Source organism: Toxorhynchites rutilus, chromosome 1 (genome assembly GCF_029784135.1).
Source record: "Toxorhynchites rutilus septentrionalis strain SRP chromosome 1, ASM2978413v1, whole genome shotgun sequence".
Taxonomy (NCBI): domain Eukaryota; kingdom Metazoa; phylum Arthropoda; class Insecta; order Diptera; family Culicidae; genus Toxorhynchites; species Toxorhynchites rutilus.
Genome location: NC_073744.1, coordinates 193,357,859 through 193,384,508, shown reverse-complemented (window position 1 = coordinate 193,384,508; position 26,650 = coordinate 193,357,859). Strand labels below are relative to the sequence as shown.

At 36.0% G+C, this 26,650-nt stretch overlaps 1 protein-coding gene, 1 non-coding gene and 1 pseudogene across 2 annotated transcripts; 1 reads left to right on the top strand and 2 right to left on the bottom strand.

Annotated features, from left to right (window-relative positions):
- Positions 1 to 17,948: 17,948 nt before the first annotated feature.
- On the bottom strand, positions 17,949 to 18,953 carry LOC129762262 (mitotic spindle assembly checkpoint protein MAD2A). Its single transcript, XM_055760361.1, has 2 exons — positions 18,720 to 18,953; positions 17,949 to 18,663 (listed from the first exon to the last, which is right to left on the bottom strand). The coding sequence occupies exons 1-2, from the start codon at positions 18,784 to 18,786 to the stop codon at positions 18,113 to 18,115; spliced, it is 618 nt and encodes a 205-aa protein (XP_055616336.1). The 5' UTR covers positions 18,787 to 18,953; the 3' UTR covers positions 17,949 to 18,112.
- Positions 18,954 to 21,048: 2,095 nt separating this feature from the next.
- Positions 21,049 to 21,128, top strand: LOC129763794 (U4 spliceosomal RNA; annotated as a pseudogene).
- A 4,212-nt stretch (positions 21,129 to 25,340) lies between these two features.
- LOC129763876 (U12 minor spliceosomal RNA) lies at positions 25,341 to 25,519 on the bottom strand. Its single transcript, XR_008741057.1, has one exon. It is a non-coding gene; the product is annotated as a U12 minor spliceosomal RNA (small nuclear RNA).
- Between the last annotated feature and the right edge of the window lie 1,131 nt (positions 25,520 to 26,650).

Below are 26,650 nucleotides of genomic sequence, written 5' to 3'. Positions count from 1 at the left end.
TCAGTATTGTTGACTTCTAAACTTCTCTAAACTTAATTTTAATTCAATTTTACTTCCAGCCAAATGTTTTTATGTTTTTTTTATGATTCTGAACACTAAGACTATATTATTTGAACTATTTTCTTTCATTAAAACAACTTAAAAATATGAGTTACCCAGTTTAAAATATTTATTTAATTTCTAGTTCGTTTACAAAAGGTAAGTAAACAAAGCCCGAGTCAAGAAAACGTTTGCTCCTTCTAAAGGAGAAACGTTTGACAGCATCGGAAAAACAGATAGTATGGGGAAAAAAGTTGCGAATTTTTTTTTCAAGGAAAGATATTTTTTTTTTCAAGGAAAGGTAAACTTGAAAAATAAATTCATTTGGGTCCGCATGACCCATGTCTGGATTAGTAATAATCTGAAGGTGCTATATCCGGTGAATACGGTGAGTGGAAAAGCGCATTCCAGCCAAATTCCAAAATTGTTGGTCGCACGTTACTCCAATACCACCAGACACAGAACATGGCTCTCTTCGAGAAAAGCCGGCTTTGCGAGTAGCTGATGGTTTTTGTTGATTTTCCCCAATTTTTTCCACTTAAAATTGTTGTCACGATTTGCAACAAGAACGGCAAACGGAAGCTGAAGAAAACAATGTGGAGCATTTCTAATTAAACAATACTAACAGTTTGTTAGCATCTCTACACAGTACCAGTAACTGCTGAATTGGTTGAATAAATTAGAAACGAGAAACTTATAGATCAGACGTAAAGTATTTGAAAGAAATCACTTTATGTGTCCACGTGGAAATTATCTGTACTGTGGTGGATACGGCCCTTCCGAAAGAAGCAATAAGCATCATATTTATGCAAACATAATGATCAGCAATAACGCGATCACGCCACCCAGGCGATGAACGCGTGTGTGCTGAGTAAGCGTAAAGGGTCACGTAGCCACCACACGATTTAGCCGTACGAAGAGAGAAGCGAAACAATATAATGGAGAATAACTCCAACTGCGGAGACGTGCAGTCGAGTCTTTTAAATACAAAATATCACGTCCGTTACTCGGGACACCACATGGCGATCCTGCCAATTTTGTGATAAGTTAAAGTGATAGAAAAATGGGTTTTTTTTAGTGCCGATGAGGTTGTAGCGGCAACCTCGTCGAGTAGTAGCGAGGCCCACCAAACAGCACAAACGGTGGCGCTATGTGTGTTGGCTCTATTCTTCGCCGGATATATTGTGCTGCAGTGATTAAAATGAATCGGCAACACACGGAAAGAGTAGCTGAACGAGCCGCTCGCCAACTATCAGCGCAAATATGAAAGTAGTGGGTGCCGGAAAAACGCGGAAAATTGTGGACTAAACGATGATATGAATTTAGAGCCAATAGTAAATCAGAAGATTTATGGACTAAGTGAAGTTATGGACAAAGCATGGATACAGAAATTGTGATTATGCAGTTATGGACAAAGCAAGGATACAGAAATTGTGATTTCCGTTTAGAAATTGTGCATACAGTGAGCGATTGATTGGAGATAGAAATAGTACGATTAAACGAGGGTAATTCAACAATAGTCAACAGACTCGTCACTTCAAGGAATTCCAAAAGATACTTCAACTGGAAGGAGAGGATGCAGCTATGAAAGTTTTTCACATCGGACTGGCATCGGAGGCTGGAATTGAAAAATTATGGAACATAAATTTTTGATACGTAGAGAGAGGTTGGTGAGTGGAATGGAACAATTTTTTATACTGTATGAAGAAGTTGTCAGATTGCACAGCAACTTGAAGAAATTCAACAAACACAAAAAAGAGACTAAAATTTTAAAGAGAAATCGACTAATTAAAATACGTGAAGATATTAATAAATTGATTTATAAGAACAAAGATCTAAGCAAAGACAAATTATTTATAGAGAAAATAAGATTTTTGGGTCATATTATAAAAGAGAGTTTTCAGTTATTAAAATTAGATAAAGACATTGACAACCAGATAGATGTAAATATTTCCGTTTTATTTGAAGATAATAATAAGATGGCGAATAAACTTGATTTAGTGCTAGCCCTTAAAGTAGTTAAACCTTTCGATGGATCGGCAAACACTTTAGCAAGCTACATAGAGAGTGTTCAACTCTTAAAAGACTATTCCTCCGAAGTACCAGAGGCAGATATAATAAAATTCATGAAAATTACTTTATCTGGTGCTTCTCACGGTACCGTAGACAATACAAAAACGGTAGATGAAGCTTTTTTAACATTAAAAAATAAATTTGCAGTAAAAATTACACCAAGAGCCGTGGAAAGTGAAATGCTTTCAAAAAAGCAACAGAATAAAAATATTACGGATTTCGGGACAGAGATAGAGAATTTGGCAACGAAATTAGCTTCGGCACATGTGTCGCAAGGCACATTTGTATCAGAAGCGGCTGCTACGAATATTGTTCAACCGATAGCAGTCAGAGCTTTTGTGGAAGGACTTAACGATCCGACTACGCAATTTCTGCTGAGGGCTAGAAACCCCACTAACCTAAACAAAGCTATCTCTGACGCCTTAGAGTGCAACCCAGGTACATCGAAACCAAGAAATGAAATGGCTTTATGGTGCAATTTTCAGCAATACACTAGAGGAGAACATAACAATAATTGGAGAGAAAACTACAATAATTGGAGAGGTCGCGCGTCTGGATTCAGGCGAGGCCGCGGATTTTTCAGGGGACGTGGAAATTTCCGCAGAGGAAATTTTCAGAATTATAATAACAATGGGAACAGAGGCAACAATTACAACAACAATAACAATAATAGTAACACTAACAACCGCAACAGACAAAATAATGCTCACGTGAATGTAGCAGAACAGAACAATACTAGGCAACAGCGGAATGAAGAAGAAGAAGTCAATGTGGTTGGCGAACTTTTTCGTGACTAACTCATGTAATGGATTACTACGAATACCGTTGAACTTACTAGATGATCCAATTAATTTTATTATTGATACTGAAGCAAGTTGTTCAATAATATCAAAAAGACTTGTGCCAGATAATATACCAATTTGTAAGGATAATTCATTGAAAGTTAATGGCATAAATGGTACATCTTGTTCCATTGGAACAATTGATGTGAATTTAGGACACAAGAAATTTAAATTTCCTATTACGTTACATGTTATAGAGAAACTACCAGAAAGCGTTCCAGCTTTACTCGGTACAGATTTTCTACGACAAAATGACGCAATCATCAATTTCAACTCTTTAACTTTAGAATTGAGAAACAATCCCACAACAATAGTAATTCCCTTCATATCTAATAATCGTGCTTTTGTAACTATACCTCCTCGTTCAGAAATAATCACATATGTAATGACTAAATATAAAGAAGACTGTTTGGTTTTAAATAAACAGATCACAACTTCAGTTTTTATAGCTAACTCACTAGCTACACCTAAACATGGTAAGATACCAGTAAGGTTAGTGAATATAGCGGACAAACCAACATGTATCAAATCATTAGACATTGAGGTCAAACCTTTGAAGAATTATAATCAAATCGAAAATATAAATTTTCCTAAGTATGACACAAATAGGGCAAGCGAATTGCTCAAGGAACTTAATATGACACATCTGCAAACTAAGGAGAAGCAGATGATAAAATTTGTATGAAGTACGCGGACATCTTTTGTTTAAAGGATGATAAGCTAACAAAAACAGATATATTTACGCCAACAATAAATCTAAAAAAAGATGCGAAGCCAATATATTCAAAACAATACAGGTTGCCGCAATCTCAAAAGAAGGAGATTGATAAACAAATTGGGAAAATGTTATCAGACGGGATTATTGAAAAAACTCGTTCTGAATGGAACTGCCCGATTTTACTTGTACCCAAAAAATCGGATGATGATTCTAAAAAATGGAGACTGGTTGTTGATTATCGAAAACTCAACAATATTCTCGAGAATGACAAGTTTCCACTTCCAAATATTGAAGAAGTGATCGACTCCTTAGCAGGAGCTAAATACTTTACGCACTTAGATTTGTCACAAGGATACTATCAATGTCAATTAAGAACAGAAGATAGACCTGTGACGGCATTTTCTACAGCAACTGGACAATACAAAATGACCAGATTGCCGATGGGATTGAAAACAAGCCCATCTACTTTTTCAAGACTCATGACGACTGCAATGTCAGGTCTCAATGGAACACAATGTTTAGTTTACCTTGATGATCTTATTATATTTGGTAATACATTTGAGGAACATAACAAGAACTTAATCACGATATTTGAAAGATTACGGGAAGTTAACTTAAAGCTAAACCCAGCGAAGTGTAACTTTCTACAAGAACAATTAGTCTATCTAGGACATTTTATTTCAGCGAACGGAATCAAACCAGATCCTGCTAAAGTGGACGCTATAAAAAATTGGCCTAGACCTGTCACTGCTGACGAAGTGAAAAGGTTTGTGGCATTTGCAAACTACTATAGAAAGCATATAAAGAATTTTGCTTTCTTGTGTGCACCTTTAAATCTTCTCACCAGGAAACATATGCAATTTGTCTGGACGAATGAGTGCGAAACATCTTTCAATGAACTTAGAAAAAGATTTATGAACCCACCGATATTAGATTTTCCGAATTTTTCAAATGACAATACATTCTCTCTGCACACTGATGCATCTGGTATTGCGATTGGAGCTGTTCTATCTAATAGTAATGACAGACCGGTTGCGTACGCCAGTAAAATGCTCAATCAAGCAGAGAAAAATTATCCTACTATTGAGAAAGAACTATTGGCTATGGTATGGGGTATACGACATTTTCGACCTTACCTATGGGGAAGGAAGTTTATAGTATATACTGACCATAGACCTTTAGTATATCTTTTTTCTCTTAATGACCCTTCAAGCCGATTAACAAAATTTAGATTGGATTTAGAAGAATATGATTTCGAGGTGATTTACAAACGTGGAGCGGAAAATGTGATAGCGGACGCGTTATCGCGAATTTCGATCCAAGAACTTAAATCACTAAATAACAAGAATTGTCTAATAACAACACGTTCTATGGAACGATCGACGAAACAAAGTTCATCTGAAATGACGAGTGAAGAAAGGATTGATCACCCTTCACCATCCGTCATAGACAGTGTAGAACTTGAGATAGACCAAAAAACAAAGGACGTAAAGTTTTCCAAAAACAAAATAGTAATCCCTTTGATGACGACATCAATTCACGGGGAATGATGGGGAATGATGAACCGAATCATTGAATTTACTGAAAAAGAAAAAATAGGAGCATTGATTGTAAAAAATAACGTTGCAACGATAAATGAATTAATAAAAAACATCAATGCATTAAAATTAAAAGGCATGCCGAAAATATATATAATTGGAAAACACATGAAAGAAGTCAAGGACGAAAATGAAAAATTACTTATTATGAATGATTTTCATTTATTGCCAACTGCAGGCCATGCAGGAATCAAAAGAACGCTCAACACTATCCAACAGAGATACTATTGGAGAGGTATGAGCAAAGATATAGAGGAATTTGTAAAACGTTGTAAACAATGTCAAATGAATAAACTAACCAATACAAAGATTCCTATGAAAATCACAACGACTGCAGAAACTGCATTTGAAAAAGTTTATCTGGACATAGTAGGTCCAATGATTAAATCAGAAGGATTTGAATACATTCTGACTACGCAGTACGAATTATCAAAATTCATTACTGCAACACCAATACCTGACAAGAGCACTCAAACTGTTGCGAACGCTTTTGTAACTAATGTAATTTTGAAATACGGAGTACCAAAAGTGATTGCATCTGATAGAGGAACTGAGTTTATGTCGGAGCTATTCACTAATATTGCAAAGATACTTGAAATACAGAAAGTTAATTCAACGGCATATCACCATCAATCCATTGGAGCTTTAGAAAATTCCCATAAAACACTGAGTACATATCTGAGAATACAATGCGACGGGAAACTATTCACTTGGTCTGAATGGCTACCGTTCTATGAATTCTCATACAATAACACAGTACATTCTGCCACAGGATTTACACCCTTTTATCTGGTGTATGGAAAACTAGCAAATTTACCCACAAATTTAACGGAAATATCAGAAAAACCTGACTACAATCTGGATGACTACTCTACATATTTGAGATTAAAGCTACGACATTCTCATGATGCTGCAAGGAAACAATTATTACACCAAAAATGCAAACGAAAAGCAAATTATGACGAAAATAAAAAACAAACTGATTTTAAAGTAGGAGAACTTGTTCTCATCAAGAACGAAAATTCCAAAAAACTGGAAGCGAAATATAGAGGCCCATTTAAAATACTTGATGATTTGGGTGAAAATGTAAAGATTCAATTAAATAAGAAATCAGATATTGTGCATAAAGACAGAATAAAAAGGTATAGAGTTGGTCGTGTGGTGGATACGGAACAGAAGTAAGAGATTGAAGAAATAAAATAATAAAAAATAGAATAAAACAAACGAATATATATATACTACATAATTAGTTATAGTTAATAATTATTCTGCAAACAAACAATATCATAAACACTTTTATTGTACAAGAACAAGATTATGAGGTAAAAAATTGTAAGCCTATCATTTAAATTTTTTATTTTACTAATTAGGGCGTGTGGTGGATACGGCCCTTCCGAAAGAAGCAATAAGCATCATATTTATGCAAACATAATGATCAGCAATAACGCGATCACGCCACCCAGGCGATGAACGCGTGTGTGCTGAGTAAGCGTAAAGGGTCACGTAGCCACCACACGATTTAGCCGTACGAAGAGAGAAGCGAAACAATATAATAGAGAATAACTCCAACTGCGGAGACGTGCAGTCGAGTCTTTTAAATACAAAATATCACGTCCGTTACTCGGGACACCACAGTACCTCCACCCCCCTCACCATGGACAAACGTGGACAGCTTCATAACCCCTACCCTCCCTAAAGTTGTCCACGTGGTATGTGGACAGCCCCTTATAGTTCGATATTCTAAAACTATCATCGAGTTATAAATGAAACGCAGTGTAGCTGATTGGCGTGCACCCGTGGCCGAGTGGTTAGCGTCTCACATTATCATGCCGGGTGTTCAGGTTCGATTCCCATTCTGGCCGAAGGATTTTTCGTCAAAGAAATTTCCTTCGACTTGCACTGTGGTCGCGCGGCTTCAATAGCTTGCCCCTCGGAATACATTCAAGGCGTGTTATTTGGCTTAAGAAATCTCAACTAAGTATTAATAAATGACGCTAGTTAATGCATACGTTGAGACGGCAAAAGTTCCACAGGGAACGTTAACACCATTCAAGAAGTAGCTGATTATTCTCGCTTTCTCAGGCAGATAGTAACACTTTTATTTCGAAAACATTGAATTAATTAATCAAATATTGAAAAAAAAAACCAATGCCTCTATATATATTTTCCACCACTATTCCTAGAGATAGACATTAGGCAGTCTCGTCAGGGTCGCGTATTACATCATTGGCTGTTATCTGCCCATCATAGTTCGCATAAATTGGTTTCATAATGAGCACAATATCGAGTTTGCGACAACTGCGAGGCTCAGAAGCATATCTCAGCGATGAGTCGAAGCAGCAAAAAAAAAGTCACAGGAGGGTTGTGTCCGAGACACAACCGCATAATTGACGTAGGATTCCGTTTGGTTATCTGTTGATTTTGGATAATTACATCGTTAAACTCTTTGATAATGATTAGGTGGACCTGAAAAGGACCGTTTTGTTTGGTTGTTGGGTATTGTTTGTTCATTCCACCAGTGTTTAACGGGTGATGATGACAGAAGGATGATAAACAGTCGTTGGATGGTGCGTATCAGATAAAGGATACCGAAGTGGAACGAGATATGATGAGAACCGCCCTCTATGATCCTAGACGAGATGCCTCTTGTGATATGTATTGATGAAATAAAGAAAAAAAATTCACCTATGTAATATAAGATAATTATCAATACCGAACACAATTATCAATTTTTCTTATCAGTAAAAACATGTTACTTTAATATAGGAAAAATATATTTAAAATGGGAAAGGTAATTTTCTTTTATAATTTTTACTTTCTGATTGTTTATTCAACCCAATGCGAATTTTAATTGGACTAACAATATCTAATACTATATGTACACCTAATACTGTATGTACTATATGTAGTGAGACGCTATGATGTACGGGAAAGGGTTAACACAACAGCTATCGTATAAAATTTTACACCTACCCTTGTGCTGAATTTTTCACAATACACGATCGGACATTGATATGGAGTTTCACGAAGCAACCATCATTAAAGTTCCAAATTAAAATTTTATTTGCTAGAATTATTCGTATCACTCTTCTTACTTGCAATATAAAAATGACCCCGACTTTCATGTATTTGCAATGCCGATTTCCACCAGGCAGCTTGGTTTTGATGTCTCTGTTAGGGAACCGCCGCATGTGTCGTCAATTTCGACCAATCAGAAGTGGGTATTTCCGTTAGGATAGGGGTTGAGATTTTTCAATAGTTTGATAGTTAGTTTAATGATATATATTATTTTATTCAATATAACAAAATTGTTATGGACTGCCGAAATCGATTGACGCAAAAATTTCATCAATCCATCATGAAATGACTGAGCAATAAGCGTTTGAAATTGGACAATTTTCGCGATGTGCTCGATTCTCGATTTTCAATTTGTACCCCAATATGTTCCCGAAAGACGTAATCCTACGTCAAAACGAATAAGACCCATTTCATGAGGTGCACCAGAGAACCAAATTTCAAATCTAGTTTTAGGAGAAAATTGAAAAAATTGAAAATTGTTAAACCATAAATTTTTTGTAACAAATTTTATTTGTATGCACCAACCTTTGAGAGAGGCGAGTTTAAAAAACTACATAATTATTTTTAAAATATTTTAGGTTTTCACTATTTTTATGTTTCTTGAGATATCTCTGCACATGCTTAACCAAACTTCAATGTGTATATATCATTGAATGGGAGATTAAATGCTTGTTTGAAGAGCCGTGGGTAGATCTATGTTTCATTTTGTAATTTATGAGAAACAAGCATTTGAAAAACAGGTATTTTGCAGCGTTGTCACGTCACAAAAAAAGAGCATTTTTTAGTTCATCAGATGAAGATTGGTTCCAACATTTTTATACTTGGGTTTCTCTGAGCAAACAATGAAGGTCAACAACCCACGAAATTTGGTCGAGATCGGTCCCCAAACAGAGGAGTATCAACTGTCTCCAGAAGTTGTTGTCACGTCGCGAAAAGTATACGATCCATTCCAGTGTGACGTAACAACATTTTGACTCACGACAAACATTTTTTTTTCATGAATTTCATGAATAAAGCACACAAAATTAAACGATGTTGTAGTAAAATTAAGAAAATTTCCAGTAAGAATCATCAGTTGGAGAATATTTTATAGTTAGATTGGCTTGTTGTAAGTCAAATACTTTTGTGACGTGGCAACACCTGAGTTTTTGCTGGTTCAGGCAGTTGAACATTAATGATTAATTTAATTAATTACAGTTCCGTTTCAAAACATACAAATGATCTTTCTACTATGTTTTATCAACAATATATGAACGTAGATTCCATAATATAATATATAATCTTATTTCAACTTCCGGTTTGCTGATGGTAGTATTGAATGCTAACAAATTATGGAAACCCCATACGATATGGGCTTACCAGCAGAAGTCGAATGTCGTATTCCGATGCCATTTTGGAATCGAGGATGGTGACTTCCGGTTCGTTAAGAACGGATATAAAAGACCGGGTATTACATAATGTTTGATAGTGAGAGATAGGATTTAACACTTTAAGGACCGGGTAGAAATCTGTATAACATACGCCTGGGACCGCACGTTTTGACTTGTGTGAAGTTGCTTGCTTTGCTTGCTAGTTTTTAAGAGGCTTTAAACTTTGTAGTTCATTCGCCTCTATGTGTGAAGTTAGCGGATGAAAGTTCAGCGGATAAAAGTTTTTGTTGCGTGCAAGTTTCCGTTGGATTTAACAACTGGATTTCATGAATAATGATTTTTTTCAGTTGAAATAAATTGATAGTTTATCAAGTAATAATTTTCAAAATCATGCTCATTAGATAAAGAATTAAATCATTCGTCTTTCCACATAATTCATTTTTTCTTGATCGTGACAGAGAAAAGTTATAGACTGAAACGTGAGCATGGGTCAATATAGGAAAATATACAGAATTTTTAAAATCGAAAAAAGTTCGATTAGAGTTATCGAAGTTATTCAATGGAGAAATATTTTACCTATCTTCCAGCCACAATTTTATCAATCGGAAAAGGGTCTGAGAAAAGTTATAGGCCAAGTTGTATGGGAGGAATTAATCATTTTAAAGAAAATTGGAAAAGGTTATTTGAAAAGACCGAAAACACATTCTCGAGATAGTACTCATTCAATAAAGAATATTTTTATTTATCTTTAGCCGATTTTTCATTGGTCCGAAAATGGTATGAGAAAAGTTATTGGACAAAACGTTCACGAGTTGTACGGGGGAAAAGATCTGGCTGGGTAAGGAAGTAAAAAGTAAAAAGGAAGTAAAAAAACAGAAAGTGGGTTATATCTATGGTATAACCGCAATGGTGACGTAGGAATATCGTTGATTCAGTGATCCTTTGTTTGAAGTTGAGTCTGAATCCATTCTGAATGAATGAATAAATGAATATTTGGGGGACTTCGAAAACGAGAGCGTTACGTTGGAGGTACAAGGTTTTATGCATCCAATATTGGATACGGAAATATCCTACTGATGGGGAAGAATAATCTTCAGAAGCTATCCTGTTAATTGCGATTGATTGAAAAATCACAAAACCAAATGTATTTGGTCACAGTGTTACATGGATAGAAAACATTCAAATAAACTCTTTCACATGAATGTATTTTTAAATTCCCAGAGGAACTGGCAGATTATTTTCCGGATCTTTCTCGATGCTGAATGGCATCCAAACGGAAAGAATTCCGCGCGTGTATGTGTGTGTGTGTGTGTGTGTAGCGGCTGCTTCGAGATCTTCCCGGGGAACCGTTTGTAGCATCACTCTCCTCCTGATGGATTCATGTCTGGCCTAAGGTGCACAAACAGGCTCTTGGTGACACCGTTCATCCGTGCTTTCATGATAAACGAAGTTAGTTTCACCACAACAGCGACAACATGCTCCAATCGCTGTTCAATTAGAACTGAGTGGATTTTCGAGCGGCGCTCGCTTATATACCGATTGGTGATTTCAATAGCCTGTTTTGAAAGCAATTTTAAGACTATTGAAACAAGTTTTTGGATCAAAAAGTAACAAGTATATAACGCGTAGACATTTTATCTTTCGAATGAAGTGTTTATCATACCATTTCGTTCAGTTGTTTAGGAGCTATTAACGCTCAAAATCTCGGTCTCCGGCGTAACGCTTTCGTTTTCGAAACTTTGATTTTACACCCCGGTATAGAAATGAAAGACGTAGTCCTACGTCAATTCTATTGTATAGATATTTTGCCTATTTTTGGAATCCCTATGTAATTCACCATTTGAAGTACTAAAATAAATCTTGAAATATTGAATTTTTTTTGAGGATTTATAGATTGAGTATTACTATAATTCGTATTTAAATGTGTTCGTACGCCTTTTATAGATATGTGTGATTTTTTTCAGATAATAATAAGATAATTCTCGTATATGGCTATAGTGAAAAACTGAGTTTTTCTTTATTCCCCATTCTCAACAGGCTTGGAAATGAAAATTTGAGAAAATACTCAAAGTACATCTGCTATGCTGTACTGCGACAAATTATAACAAAACTCTATCCCTCGCGTAGAACAAATCCTGGGTGTATAGAATTTATTTCAAAACTGTTTTTCGATGGTTATATATTGAACTATTTATTATCGAATACGGATTCGAAATTTTTCGTTCTTACAATAATATCTCAGTACTGAATGATCCACAACAACGTTCTAGAAATCAAATGAAAGATAGTTGATAACATTAATTGGATTTGCTATCTTTGAACAAACAGGAAAAAATCGATTTCTCATTTCTTCCCGATATTTTTGTCCACTACATCTACATACATCGAAATACAAATTTCTCTGTAAAATATTCCGTGTAAATCCATGTAAATTATGCTTTAAAGAGATTTATATACCATCTTCATGCGTTGATATTTCACAATTTTAAAGCACTTCAAAAATCGCCTAAAAATTTCGACTTCGCACTCTGTTCCTTCATTTTTATTCGAGTGTTAAAAAGTTCTATTTCCATTTGCGATAAATTTATTAATTTCCCTCCTACAAATTGTATACATTTTGGACCATACTTTTTCTCAGACTCTTTTCCGGCCAACGAAAATTTGGCTGAATATGGAAAAAAGTATTCCTATCCAATAAGTATTATCTCAAAAATGTGTTTTGGGTCCTTTCAAATAACTTTTTTAAATTTAATTTAAATTAAAATTAGTTAATTCCCCACACAAGTTGAATATGTTTTGGGCTACAACTTTTCTTAGACCCTTTTCCGACCAATGGAAATTTTACTAAAGATAGATAAAAATATTCTATATCGAATAAGTACTGTCTCGAGAATGTGTTTTAAGTCTTTTCAAATATATTTTTTTCAATTTTCTTTCTCATAATTAATTTCTTCTATACAACTTGGCTTATAAATTTTCTCATACCCTTCTTCGATTGATAAAATTGATGCTAGAAGATAGGTAAAATATTTCTCTATTGAATAACTTCGATAACTCTATTTGAACAACTTTTCAAAATTCTGTGTATTTTCCTATATTGACCCATGCTCACGTTTCAGTCTATATCCCAGCAAACATTAAATCGCATAACAAGCGTATATATAACATCATATGCCCTAAAATTTGGTTGGCATATAATGCGCCTAACTGGCATATGCATGCAAAAGTGGAGGCCATATACATACATGGCAAATGCTCACCGAATTTGTTTGGATGAATATGCAACTTTGACCGGCTATAATAGCGACTTTTGCCATACTCATATACGATTTATTACAGGCATAGGAAAAAAACAAATGGCGCAAAATATTTTCGTGAAATGTTTATTATAGCCTCACGAATCGCCATTTTTTTATATGAGTATTTATGTTTGTAGAAATAATAATTGTTTGATTGACTTGTGTTGGGAGTGGAATATGAGTGTTTGAAATGGCACAGATTGATGTTTGGTGAAAACTGCTCCGATGTGGGTTCGAACTCCGGTCGTCTAGATTATCATCCACCAGCTATCTCGCGCGGCTATCTGAAATTTAATTCAACAGCGGTTAATACTTTCGAGTGCATCAGCATTTCATTGACATTTCAATATGATGTAATATGTTCTTTATTAGGATCTAATATGATTCACTGTTTCATGATTTTCTTCAGCATGCAACACGATTCACTACAGTACTGAATCAATTTAAATTATACGCTTATACGACACACAAACTGCATCAGCGTAATATACGCATATGATGCGGCTTAAATATATTTTACGACAATGTGCATCATAAAATTGATGTTTATTATACCGAATTGCGACTTAATTTGATAATGGTATTTAAAATCGAGTTTTTACATTTAATGCGATTTCAAATATACACGATACATACTTTGATTGATATTATATGCGATTATGATTTATTCGGATTTCTTGTAAGACTTGGCACGTGCAAAATTATACGATTTAATGTTTGCTGGGATAACTTTTCTCTGTAACGGTCAAGAAAAAAATGAATTATGTGGAAAGATGAATGATTCAATTCTCTATCTAATGAGCATAATTAAGAAGGTTGTTACTTCCCAGCAAACATTAAATCGCATAACAAGCGTATATATATAACACCATATGCCTTTAAATTTGGTTGGCATAGAATGCGCCTAACTGGCATATGCATGCAAAAGTGGAGGCCATATACATACATGGCAAATGCTTACCGAATTTGTTTGGATGAATATGCAACTTTGATCGGCTATAATAGCGATTATGTTGAAATTGAATTGCGATCTAATATGAATATATTCTTGAATTGTCAACGCATCTAATACCAGGGACAGACATACAGCTGTACTTGCGTTGTAAGAGTACAGCGTTGTACAGGTACTATCGTACCATGACAGACATACTTTGGTTGTACATTGTACCGTATGTCAAACTGACAATCAGATATTTTTCCAATTTCCACCACATATTTCAATGAAAAAGGTTTTTATTTAGTGTCTAAACTATCAAACACAACAAACAAGTTTCCAATCTGAGTTATTAACTTAAAAGAAAGTCAATGAAAAGAACGTTTATCAAGTGATTTGATTCTGCTTGTTCATGCTACCCACCACTAACCGTCTATGGCGCTGCGCACAGTACAACTGTAGCCATGTACAGCGGTAAAACAGGTCGGTACAGGTACAGCGATTGTACCGAGTTGCTTGCATGGTTCTAGCGCTGTACATGGTGACAGACATACAATTTTCGAAGTACAACGCAAGTACAGCTGTATGTCTGTCATAAGTATAATACGACTTTTGCCATACTCATATACGATTTATTACAGATATAGAAAAAAAAAACAAATGGCGCAAAATATTTTCGTGAAATGTTTATTATATCCTCACGAATCGCCATTTTTATATATGAGTATTTATATTTGTAGAAATAATAATAATTTAATTCACTTGTGTTGTGAGTGGAATATGAATGTTTAAAATGGCACAGATTGATGCTTGGTGAGAACTGATCCGATGTGGGTTCGAACTTCGGTCGTCTGGATTATCATCCACCAGCTATCTCGCGCGGCTATCTGAAATTTAATTCAACAGCGGTTAAAACTCATACATATGATTCGATATGATATAACCTAATATATTCTATGCAGTAGGATCTGTCATTCCTGGTTGCCGATTTTATTATTTAAGAAAAGGATCTTTGATTTCCCTATTATAGAAATCAAATATATAATATCATTGAACTGGAATAATGAATAATGAAAATGAATATCAATGAAACTATCTCAATTTTAAATTATTTTTATTACAATTTTCACTATATAATTTGATTTCTCAATCATATCCAACTAAATTCTGAATACTATTATAATGAATATAATAAATCAATCTGTCAATCTTGCAAAGCGATCCGATGCAATGTGCCAAATTCGATGTGGTATATATCTAAGATTGGCGTTCAATGGCATAGTTCACTTCGTTTTGCTGCATGTTTCATAAGAAGGGATGTTTGGCGTTGTTACTTTCATCGAACATCAGCAATTTCGAGTGCTGATATTCAGAAGTCCATTTTTGTAAATCATTTGTCATTGTTGAAGCATTTCATTGACATTTCAATATGATGTAATATGTTCTTTATTAGGATCCAATATGATTTACTGTTTCATGATTTTCTTCAGCATGCAACACGATTTACTGCAGTACTGAATCGATTTAAATTATACGTTTATACGACACACAAACTGCATCAGCGTAATATACGCATATGAAGCGGACTAAATATATTTTATGACAATGTACATCATAAAATTGATGTTTATTATACCGAATTGCGACTTAATTTGATAATGATATATAAAATCGAGTTTTTACATTTTATGCGATTTCAAATATACACGATACATACTTCGATTGATATTATATGCGATTATGATTTATTCTGATTTCTTGTAAGACTTAGCAAGTGCAAAATTATACGATTTAATGTTTGCTGGGTTGATAAACAATCAATTTATTTCAGTTGAAATAATTCATTATTCATTAAATCCAGCAAGACATTGAACAGAAATTTGCACGCAACAAAAACTTTTATCCGTTCATTTCACACAAGTCCGTAAAGAAGAGAGGCTAAAACGAGAAATCTCGTGAGCGGTCCGCAACGGATGGGACGCGAAACACGAGAAATCTCGTAAGTGGTCCGCAAAGTGTTTAGTGAGAGGGAAATAATGTTTGAGTAGGAAGAACTTAGCTTTAGAGCGACATGTGTGGAGTTATACAAAAAAAAAGTACACAAACAAATGCACACGCAAACATCAACGATCAAAGCCAACGTCAAAGTCAAAGTCATCTTCAACACGCAAACATAAACGTTCTTCCACAGGTTATGTGCGCGGATGCATACAAAGAGTTTATCAAAAGTTTCTGATAGCAAAATCAAATGCGTGAGCGCCACTCGATGAACCAGGATTGTGCTAGCCATTGATGGCAAGCGCAAAAGTGAACGTGTTAAACAATCACGATATAAAAACTGGAGGTCGGTTTATGACCACCCCGACTTTTCCCAAATAAAGACATACCGTGTATTACAGGTAACAGGTTTTCAATTTATATAGCTTATTTTGACGAACATACAATAAACAATTAAAATTGTCTTGTTTCGCAATGTTTCACAATCTAAAAGAACATAGAACACATTTTGCACACAGGTCGAATATGTTTCTTTGTTTTTGAAGGGATGAAAACATAAATTGGTGCTAAAACGCTAGAATGGAGAGAGCTAGAAAAAAAGTCAACATATTATCAAATTGTCAGCGTTATGACACCTTTCATTTGACCCTATTGAAAATTCAGTAGGAAGCACCGTTCCTAATGGCGGGTTTACACTAGGGAGATCTATAGCTATAGATGGATTTATTCACCTGAAAATAGGTGTAAACGGGTGAGAATAAATATGATACACTTATTCGAGGTATATATAACTTGAATAAATTCAACATATGTAAACGCTTGTGAATTTCTCACTGGTGAGAAATCACTAAAGTTGGATGCAGTTCTACTTCAGGTGAATAAATTCACCGAAAATATGAATATATTCATTATAGAAGTTCACGCTAGTGTAAACGATTGATGCGATTTCATCATATTTCTTCACATGAATATATCCCTAGTCTAAGCCCACCCTAAGATACAAAGGAGGGTAGTTTCAGGACCACCGGGTGCGTTAGTACCGTCTTCCCCTATCAGATCTCTGAGATCTCAGGGAGGGTAGATCTCAGAGAACATAAAAAATAGTATATCGCTTGCTACAATACGGTGAAATTCTTATTCAATACAACTTATTGATTGTGTGACGTGACAACGCTTCGTGGAGACTGTTATAAAATGCATACCGTCAAAATGCATGTTCTTGCGAGTTTTTTTTTTAAACTGGGTATACAGGGATCTACGTTTACCTTTCATTGACGAATCATAGAACAAAGTTTATTTGCATGTTTTGAAATGGAACTGAAAATACAACATTAATGTGCAAAAGTCAGAACCCGCAAAAAGACAGGTGTTGTCACGTCACAAAAGTATTCGGCTGGCAACAAGCGAATTCCACTGCTAAATATTCTCCTACTGAAGATTCTTGTAGGAAATTTTCTCAATTTCACTTTAAAATTTACCATTTGGAAATCATGTGATTCATACATGGAAACGAGAAAGAAGCCTGTTTTTAGTGAGTCAAACCGTTGTCATGTCACGCTGGAATGGGTCATAAACAGATCCAACAGTTCTAATAGAGTTCCGACACCATGAATTTTCAAGCAATGAAAAGCATATTGTCCTCATAAATTCAAAAATGGTTTACAAACCCTTTGGATACGGCTTTTTTGTTTTGCTTTCTCTACAAAATCTGAACTCCTCCGTTTGTTCCTGACATGAACGGGGAGTTGTAAATAAAGTTGATTAAATGTCCACTATTGAAAGACATACAATCGAGTAATTTCATTACTCTGTTGAGCGTCTTAGCGCCCTATGATGTCAGTAGAACCCCGATCATCCGCGGAATAGTCTGTCAAGATCACCGCGAATAACGCAATAAAGGACTAAAAATGAGATGCTCGTGGATAATCGGGGATCCACTGTACAAGTGAACCACGAGTGAGACTTGAAGTTGTAGATGAAATTATTAAATCACACAGAGTGACATAATCGAGTCCTGATAAAAGGGCAGACATTTATTTCATTTTACAATAACATTTTTAAAAACATATTAAATAGGTCTTATAGTCTAAGCAGCGAAATCGCCATAATCCTAATTTTGTTACATTAAATACGCTGTGGAATCAAAAGTACTCTCTCTCCGTTTCAATCAGTCATCTTATAATTAACGATCGTGCTCATCTTGTGCAGTCCCGTGGAGAACGACTTCAGCTGTACCGTCTGGGCGTTCTGGATTCGCACCTCCGCCGTTTCGTTCCACTGTTCCGGCACTTCCGAGTTTTTCAGCGTGTGTATCAACACATCAAAGGTGCAGATTTGCTCGATCAGCGGCAGATAGCTGATGGTGGCCGCAATCTGTCGCATCACGTCGCGTATCTCCGCCTGGATCTTCTTCAGTTCCTTCGATGAGGTGGGATTATCCGGATCCATTTTCGGTCCAAAGCTGGTTTCGTTCAGTACCTTGAAGTCCCAACACTCGAGCACTTCTTTGGTGTGTACGTTAGTGATCACCATCGAGACCTTCTCCACCTCATTCCGGGCGAGCCACTCCTGCACCTGGTCAAGCACTTTCTGCAGGAAGACTTTTATTTTGTCGTCTTTCGACATCAGGATAGTCAGGCCATACTGCTGAACACTGGTGAACTGTTCGGGTGGATAAATGCCCCGCTGGAAGAGGATCGAATTGATTCCGTAGTCTGAAAGCGGCCATAGGATTGATTTGTGCTGCTGACAAGGGCATTATTTTACTTACTCAGGTATTCCACAATAATGGCAGCCGAACCCTTGAGGGTGATCGCATTCTGAGTCGAGACAGACATTAGGCGGAATGTTGGAGGGAAAACTTCGTAACTATCACTTGTATTGCTTAAATTATTTATGCTTCCGTTGAATAAATACTTTTCGTAACGATCTTTTCAGCCGGCAAATGTGTTTTGATTCACTTCCCTCCCAACCAGTGCACTGACAACTGACAACATTTGTAAAGTTTCTCGCTCAATTCACCAATGCAAGTTGATTCGCTCTCTCTGAGCGCAAGAAGCTTTTGACCAAGGTATATTTGAGTACTAGGTAAGTTTAATTTAAAATCATAATTACCAGCAAGGCGCCTCTATATATACCAGGTGAAACAATCATATGAAATGCACTTTCAGCCATATTGGAATTGCTGTCGGTATTGTTTACAAACAGCTTTGGTGAAAATCTCTACCCGGTCGGAAGAACAGAAAAAATCATCAGAACGCTGCCGGCGGATTTCTACAAACTGTTACGACGCTTATTCGAACGATGCCTACTATGTTCGGCTTTCGCGAATGTATGTGAAAAAGAAGGGACGATTTTGTAGAATTTCATTCTCCTTTCCTCTACTCTCGCATGTGAAAATGCAAAAATGGCGTATCCTAGCAATAACAAAACAAACAACTCCCACTCCACAAACCGTAATACCCCTTCTTATTGAAGTGATGATGTTGCTTCACCTGTTCTACATTGATATAAGCGCCTTGATTACCAGTTAGGGGCTGTACACATACCACGTGGACAGAAAAAGCACGATTTTATACTCCCCCTTACCCCTCCGTCGACAAGCGAGAACATTTTTCCTTATTTTATTAGAATAATTTGGGAAATGACATGATTGCGCATAAAATAAATTTTAATTCTATTTAAGTTTATTTTGTTTCAAATTTTACTAGCAGTACCCTGCAATGCTTTGCTGTGGCACATTGAGGTAGCAAAACGAAGCATGTGTTTCATATGAGTTTAATTTTGAAATACTTGTAATACTTTGTTTTTCTATCTATCTGGTTTGCCAACACGGAAACGTGCAAAATACAGTTGAACAATCCGCATCCAAATATGAATTACACAATTCTGAAGACATACTTGAGCAACGCCAATCGAATAAAAATGAAAGTATTTAAAATCATTATCAGATATCACAATATTCAATATTAGAAAGTAAATTTACTTTCACAGTTTTGTGCTTATTCAATCTGAAAATCTTAAAGTTTCCTGAGACGCTGGTAATAGCAGCAACAATCTTTGAAGTGGATTGTATATTGTGTCATAATCCATCAGTGCCGAACTTTTCGAGTTTTTGTAACGAACAGAACAATTTCATATACATAGATTATTTTTGACGTAGGACTACGTTTTCATTTCTATACTGGGGTGTAAGTTCAAAGTTTCGAAAACGAAAGCGTTACGCAGGAGAACGAGATTTTGAGCGTTAATAGCTCCAAAACAACTGAACGAAATGGTATGATATACACTTCATTCGAAAGATAAAAAGTGTACGCGTGCTATGCTTGTTACTTTTTGATCCAAAATCTTGTTTCAATAGCCTTAAAATTGCTTTCAAAACAGCTATTGAAATCACACCAATCGGTATAAAAGCGAGTGTCGCTCGGAAATCCACTCAGTTATGATTGCGCAACGATTGAGATACCATCGCTGGAATGAATGGATGTTTCCCAAACACAGACTTCAAAACCATGGAGCCTGGGGAAACTGGCATTGCAAATAAGATGCAATCAGCGGGTACTTTCGTACTCGTTTGCGTTTTTGCAAATTGGAACGTTTCCCTTATACAGATTTCTAAACCATGGAGCCTGGGGAAACTAGCATTGCAAAATAGATGCAAGTTGTGGATACTTTTTACTCGTTAGCGTTTCTGCAAATCGGAATAAATCCCTATCACGGATTTCAAAACCATGGAGCGTGGGAAATTGGCATTGCAAATGAGATGCAATCTGCGAGTACTTTTGTACTCGCTTGCATTTTTGCAAACCGGAATGTGTTTTCCCAACACAAATTCCGAAACCAATAAGTTGGGAAAATTGGCATTGCAGATCTTGGCGGTACTTTTATACTTCCAAGCAGTTTTACACTCCGGAATTCGTTTCGTTAACACGGTCTACAAAAGCGGGTACACCTTCTACGCATACCGTTTGACGACTAGGTAAAATGTTGATAACTATTTGCTGCGATAACAACTACCATAATGCATGAATTGACCTAAATTGGGATTTGTTTGCAATTGAATTCGTAAATTGTTACGTTCATTCACTAGTTTAATCAATAGCTTTGCGCAGTGGCGATATCGTACCCAATGAGGAACATCCGAAGTGCGTTTATTGCTAATTGAAAAAATACAAAATGATTACTAAGCCAACGGTAGTCCTACGTCAACCTTGCGGTTATATCATAGGTATAACCCATCCATAGTTTTTTGTATCAATTGAAAAGAATTTCAAGAAAAGATAAAGCGTTTTTGGTTTGCTTCCAAAGCATGTATAGATTTTGAAAATGTATTCCCTATAACAATTCAATCAACCTGGTTATTTCGCTTCCATTTGGTTCATAGAAAGTTCAGTAAAATATTTACTACAGAGGTATTATCTATCGAATGAAAAATTCTTCTTTAATTTTGAATTGAGAATATTTCATGGAATAATGAACGCACAGCAAAATGATAGTCAAATCTGCCCATCGCAAACTTGAAAATATTTTATACAAGGGCCATTTGTTGCTTTGACGAATGCATTATTTTCTAACAGAGCTACAACGTTTCAAAAATCACTCCAAACTTTCGGTGTCGCATTTTGCTCCTCTATTTTTTTTTTGTCGAGTTTAGTTCTTTGCCCACTTCGGAGTACTTGAGTGCCTAAGTAGCATTCTACGCAAAATTTCCTCATCTTTCGAATGAACAGTGTAGAATTATTCTAGTAGTGTGCTTTCTTAATGAGAGCCAGTTCAAGACATAAAATTAGGCCCAAGAAAGGTTCAACAATATCCTTGTTGAGAGTTGACCATATGCGTAGGATTTTTTCATCAACTATGATCCTCTATCACCTCCTAAAATATTCCGAATCGGCTACCTAATTGCATGTATATTTTTATCAGAACACTGGCTCAATTGATTTAAGATGACGACTAGTGATGCATGGATAATCTCATGCAAACGTAAATATTCATTCCTAGAAATTAATTACATGGAAATACTATGGAAAAATGATTTTACACGCAATTCTGTATGAAAAATTATACAGACATTATTATCCTAAGACTAACTGTTCTCGAGATATTACAAAATGTATAGAAAATTATGTTTGATTAAAAACCATTTACGCATGTCATCAAACCTCAACCATTATGGACTCGTTGAATTTTTATAGTTTTGGCATATGGTCGGGGTTCTGCCAAAACGAACCAAGCGTCATTTTTTGAGTTACCTACACCTCTGGATGCAGAAAATAATAATCTATCAACTGTGAAATGACCATGTCATTCGGACAATTGGGAAACAGTTCCAAAGCAAAAATTCTGTGTAGACTGTAAAAAAACCAAATTGCATTCAACCAAAGCGAACCATGAACCCACAATACGGCATCGGACGATAGTGATCGTTATCTTCAAGAAGGTAGATCCGAACCTTTAACAGAATTTTCTGTTTCGGACAGCTTCTGGAATCAGATGTCGTCGGGATTTGGTAAGTAAGACAGCCAAAGGACTGCCATGAAGTGTAAAAGCGTGTTGAGAGGCTGGTTTGCATTTTTCAAGATTGCGTTCATATACAACGAACCAAGTGTAATGCATTCTTAAATCAATTTATTTTTATTTATTGAGATATTATTTCGCCAAAAACGGCAACATTAAGTCAATATATATACCATTCAAGAAATTAGTTCAGAGCCGTTACAAAATACTAATGTGTAATGATATTATGTTAATAGTTAGCATGACCTTGGTTCGCTCTTACTGCAAAGAAAACGAAGTTTTGCGAGTCTAACAGCAACGAAATTTGTTTTTTTTTGCATTTTCAGAAAGGTTCTAAATCAGAAATTGAAGAAGATGTGTGCTTACAGCATGAAAGGGAGTATTATGTTTGACATCCTGTTTGTAACACGTGAGCGATAAAATGATAGATTTAATCAGATACAGTCAATTAGTGGGAGCCAAATTTCAAATTAAAATATCTCAAAATAATGTTTTAGGCGCATGGTTCGTTTTGGCAGAACCCCGACCATATGAGGATTAGGGTGGCAATGGATGTATGGGAAAAAAATCATCACCGAATTTCAAAAACCGACTATGGACAATTTGTTTATTGGCCCAAAATAATGACCTGTGCGAAGTTTCAGCTCAATCGGACATGATTTAGGGGTGCCTCAAAGCGCTCAAAGTATTGGTTTTTTGACCCTCGAAAATCTTCCAAGCTCCCCCCTTGTAAGATTAGAAGGAAATTTGGAAAATCGAAGATTCATTTTTATGCCAAATGACTTAAAAATGCATGAAACGTCGATATCTGGTGTCATCTCGAAAAAAAAATTTTGGCTTAAAATCGACCTTTTGGGTCTCAGACCTTTGGTCAGAGAGGCAATGAAGGTATGGAAAAAAATAATTATCAAATTTAACGAACCGACCATGTACATTTGTTTAGTAGAAGGTTGTTAAGTTTGATATTTTATAGAATAACATAATCAGTGCACACACAATCTTGTTTGACCGATTTTTGCCCGTTTAACCCATCGTTGCCAATTTGAAAATGTGAGTTATTATCCACCATACATAATTTCAATTACATCAGGGTACGTTTATGACAAGGTAATCTGGACTTATACACTCTCAACTATGACATCTTAGCTTTGATGGAATGTAGCGATCGCAATTCATAACAAGTGTTTTTTTTTGTTGTGAATATCACGTGTTTCACCATTTTTTTGTGAAAATGCGTCAATAATACGTGAGATAGAGGAGTTATTGAACCATTAAAGTTGAAATAACGGTACTAGTACCCAGGATGTGTTGTTTCTGTGCTGATTTTTTTAAACTGGTATTTTTACGGCGGCTCGACAGTGAAGGAATATATATAAAATATTTCCATTTTCAAACAACTCTATGGCTCGATGTTTGGCACCCGGATGCGTGAGCTTTCGCTCATTGATGACTCGAGTCCAACTCGAAATATGAAAACATATCCCACAAATTATCATTCATCGTTCCCGAGGGATGTGACCATTCGGAAGAAATGGCTTCGATTCTTCGGACAGGACCTGAACAGCAATGCTAAAAACAAGTACATTTGCTCGCTTCACTTCAGTCCAGATTGTTTCATGCGTATCGATGGCTTGGATGTGCAATATCGTCGAAAACTGATACGAACAGGTAAATTTAAACAAATCCAGATTATACAATTAGTGCACAAAATAGTTTATTTTTAGCTGTTTCTACTGTTAGAAAGACCAACGATTCTCATGCCTCGGGAAAACAAAACCGGAGGCTCGCCGAACGGTCTTGATTGTCATAAAGCAAGAGTTGAACCCATTCAAAACATCCGTAACATCCGAAGAATCGGTGCAGTTTTCTAATGGGAGGAAACATGACTATCCCGAGAGGGATATTCTGTCAAAGGAAATCGGGAGCAGCACCATGAACATCTCTATTGAGAAACCTAGCGATTCGGCCGGTTCTGATAGCTCAATTCAAGCACTGTGGCAAGAGGTATAAGAGAGCTACAGAAAGCTTCAGGAAGCTTAAATCCGGATTGCCGATCCACAATTTCCCCTAGGTTTTGATTAAAAAGAAAACTTATTTGTATCATATTCATGCTGCAAAGAATAAATATATACATTAAGCAAAACTACAATAGAAATAAACTAATTTAGACAAATTTATAATACCGTCCCATGTTACTTGCAAAGCTAACACGTCACAGCCTCACTACTACTGATGCACTAGTCAGTTTAGACTACCTTGTTATACACGTACCCTGCAATTACTTACTCTCATTCGCGTTGACGGCATTGAGCTTCGTATTACGGAATGGGGGAAATGAACAGCAGGCAAATAACGCAAAGAAAAAAAATCATACAAATTTTAGCAATTTAAAACTGCCTTAGGGCCGACTAATCTGAGAATAGTTGACCTCATACAAACTAAAGTCATATCCAGATGTCGACATCATTCCGCCGTCAACGCGAATGAAAGCTCTCGTCATAAAGTTGGCATAGTAAGAGGCAGGCGGTTGTTTAGTTGTAGGTCATAATATTCGCGTGATGTATGTTTTCTTATCCAGCCTAAAACATGAGCGATACGCATCACTATCACATCGGTCTTTTCGTCATCGATCAAGCACGTGATCCAGCAAAATTGGAGTCGATGTTCCAACTCGACCTGTAATATAATCGTTTTGCGTTTCGCAAAACGCTCCAGGTTTGAAGAAAATTTAGTTTCGCTCAGAGCGAATTGATCAGAGTAAGGGGAATCAAAGATTCTCTAACGTTGCATTACAGTGAAACTGCAAGAGAAGTTCGAAAAAAGTGCAAAAGCCGAAGCTGAGAAGGAAATGTGTTCTCTAAAGACTGTTTAGAGTGAGGCAGATCGCAACACGCCCGAGCATTCTGCAAAGTAGGCAGAACAACTTCTAGGGGACGACCTGTGCCTCTGTAAAAATAACGCTTACGCACGGGGGACTAGCCTTCGTGCATGTTATGAAGCTGAGCAAAGCGTCAGCAGAGCTCGTAATTTTCCTTACTCATTAGTTTAAGGCACGAGGAGCTCGGTGCAATGTGTACGGATAGCAAACAACCGCAACTGGGAGCGCTAGCGATGTACTGCTAACGGGGTGTCTGAGACACGACCGCATAGTTGACGTAGGATTACGTTAGGCTATTTGTATCACATTGATATTGGATATATTTGAAACATTACATTATTAAAAAAAATCTGTTGGGACTTTACCTGGTTCGACCAAAAATCATGTTGAAAAACGATTCCTTCCATTAATCTCGAATTTTTTTTTCAATAACACGTATACGCAAACAATTTTCAATGTGCTTTTCCACTAGAAGATTTTGTTTGTATAACTAATTCATGAAACATTTTAGCTTCCACCGGAATTGGAAAATACATAGAAAGTATATAATATTTGAAAACTTGAATTGAAAACAAAATACATTGAATCGAAAATTTACAGATTTGCCTTTAAAATTTCGAAAATCTCATTTTATTATAATGATAAAACCAATCCTAATTTAAATTTAAGAATTGAGCCTACATTTGTTTATACTGACTACCGTTATATATAATATCATTAACGGGAGCATTTTTATTTAGCAACAAGTTCACTAGACATTAAAATTCGCTTAGAAAAAGTATAACTGATATATCTATATATATAAAAATGGATTTCTGTCTGTCTGTCTGTCTGTTTGATTCTTATGGACTCGGAAACTACTGAACCGATCGACATGAAAATTGGTATGTAGGGATTTTAGGGACCGGGGAAGATTTTCGTGATAGTTTGAGACCTTTTTAGGGGGGGCTGCCATACAAACGAAACTCAAATTTCTGCATTACTCGAGAATTATTCAATCAAATGGAACCAAATTAGACATATTGAGGTTCAAGGGTGCAATAAATGTTTCTATGGTAATTAGACTCTCCACCCCCCTCGTTAAGGGGGGGCTGCCATACAAATGAAACACAAATTTCTGCATTACTCAAGAATTATTCAATCAAATGGAACCAAATTAGACATATTGAGGTTCAAGGGTGCAATAAATGTTTTTATGGTAATTAGACTCTCCACCCCCCTCGTTAAGGGGGGGCTGCCATACAAATGAAACACAAATTTCTGCATTACTCGATAATTATTCAATCAAATGGAACCAAATTAGACAT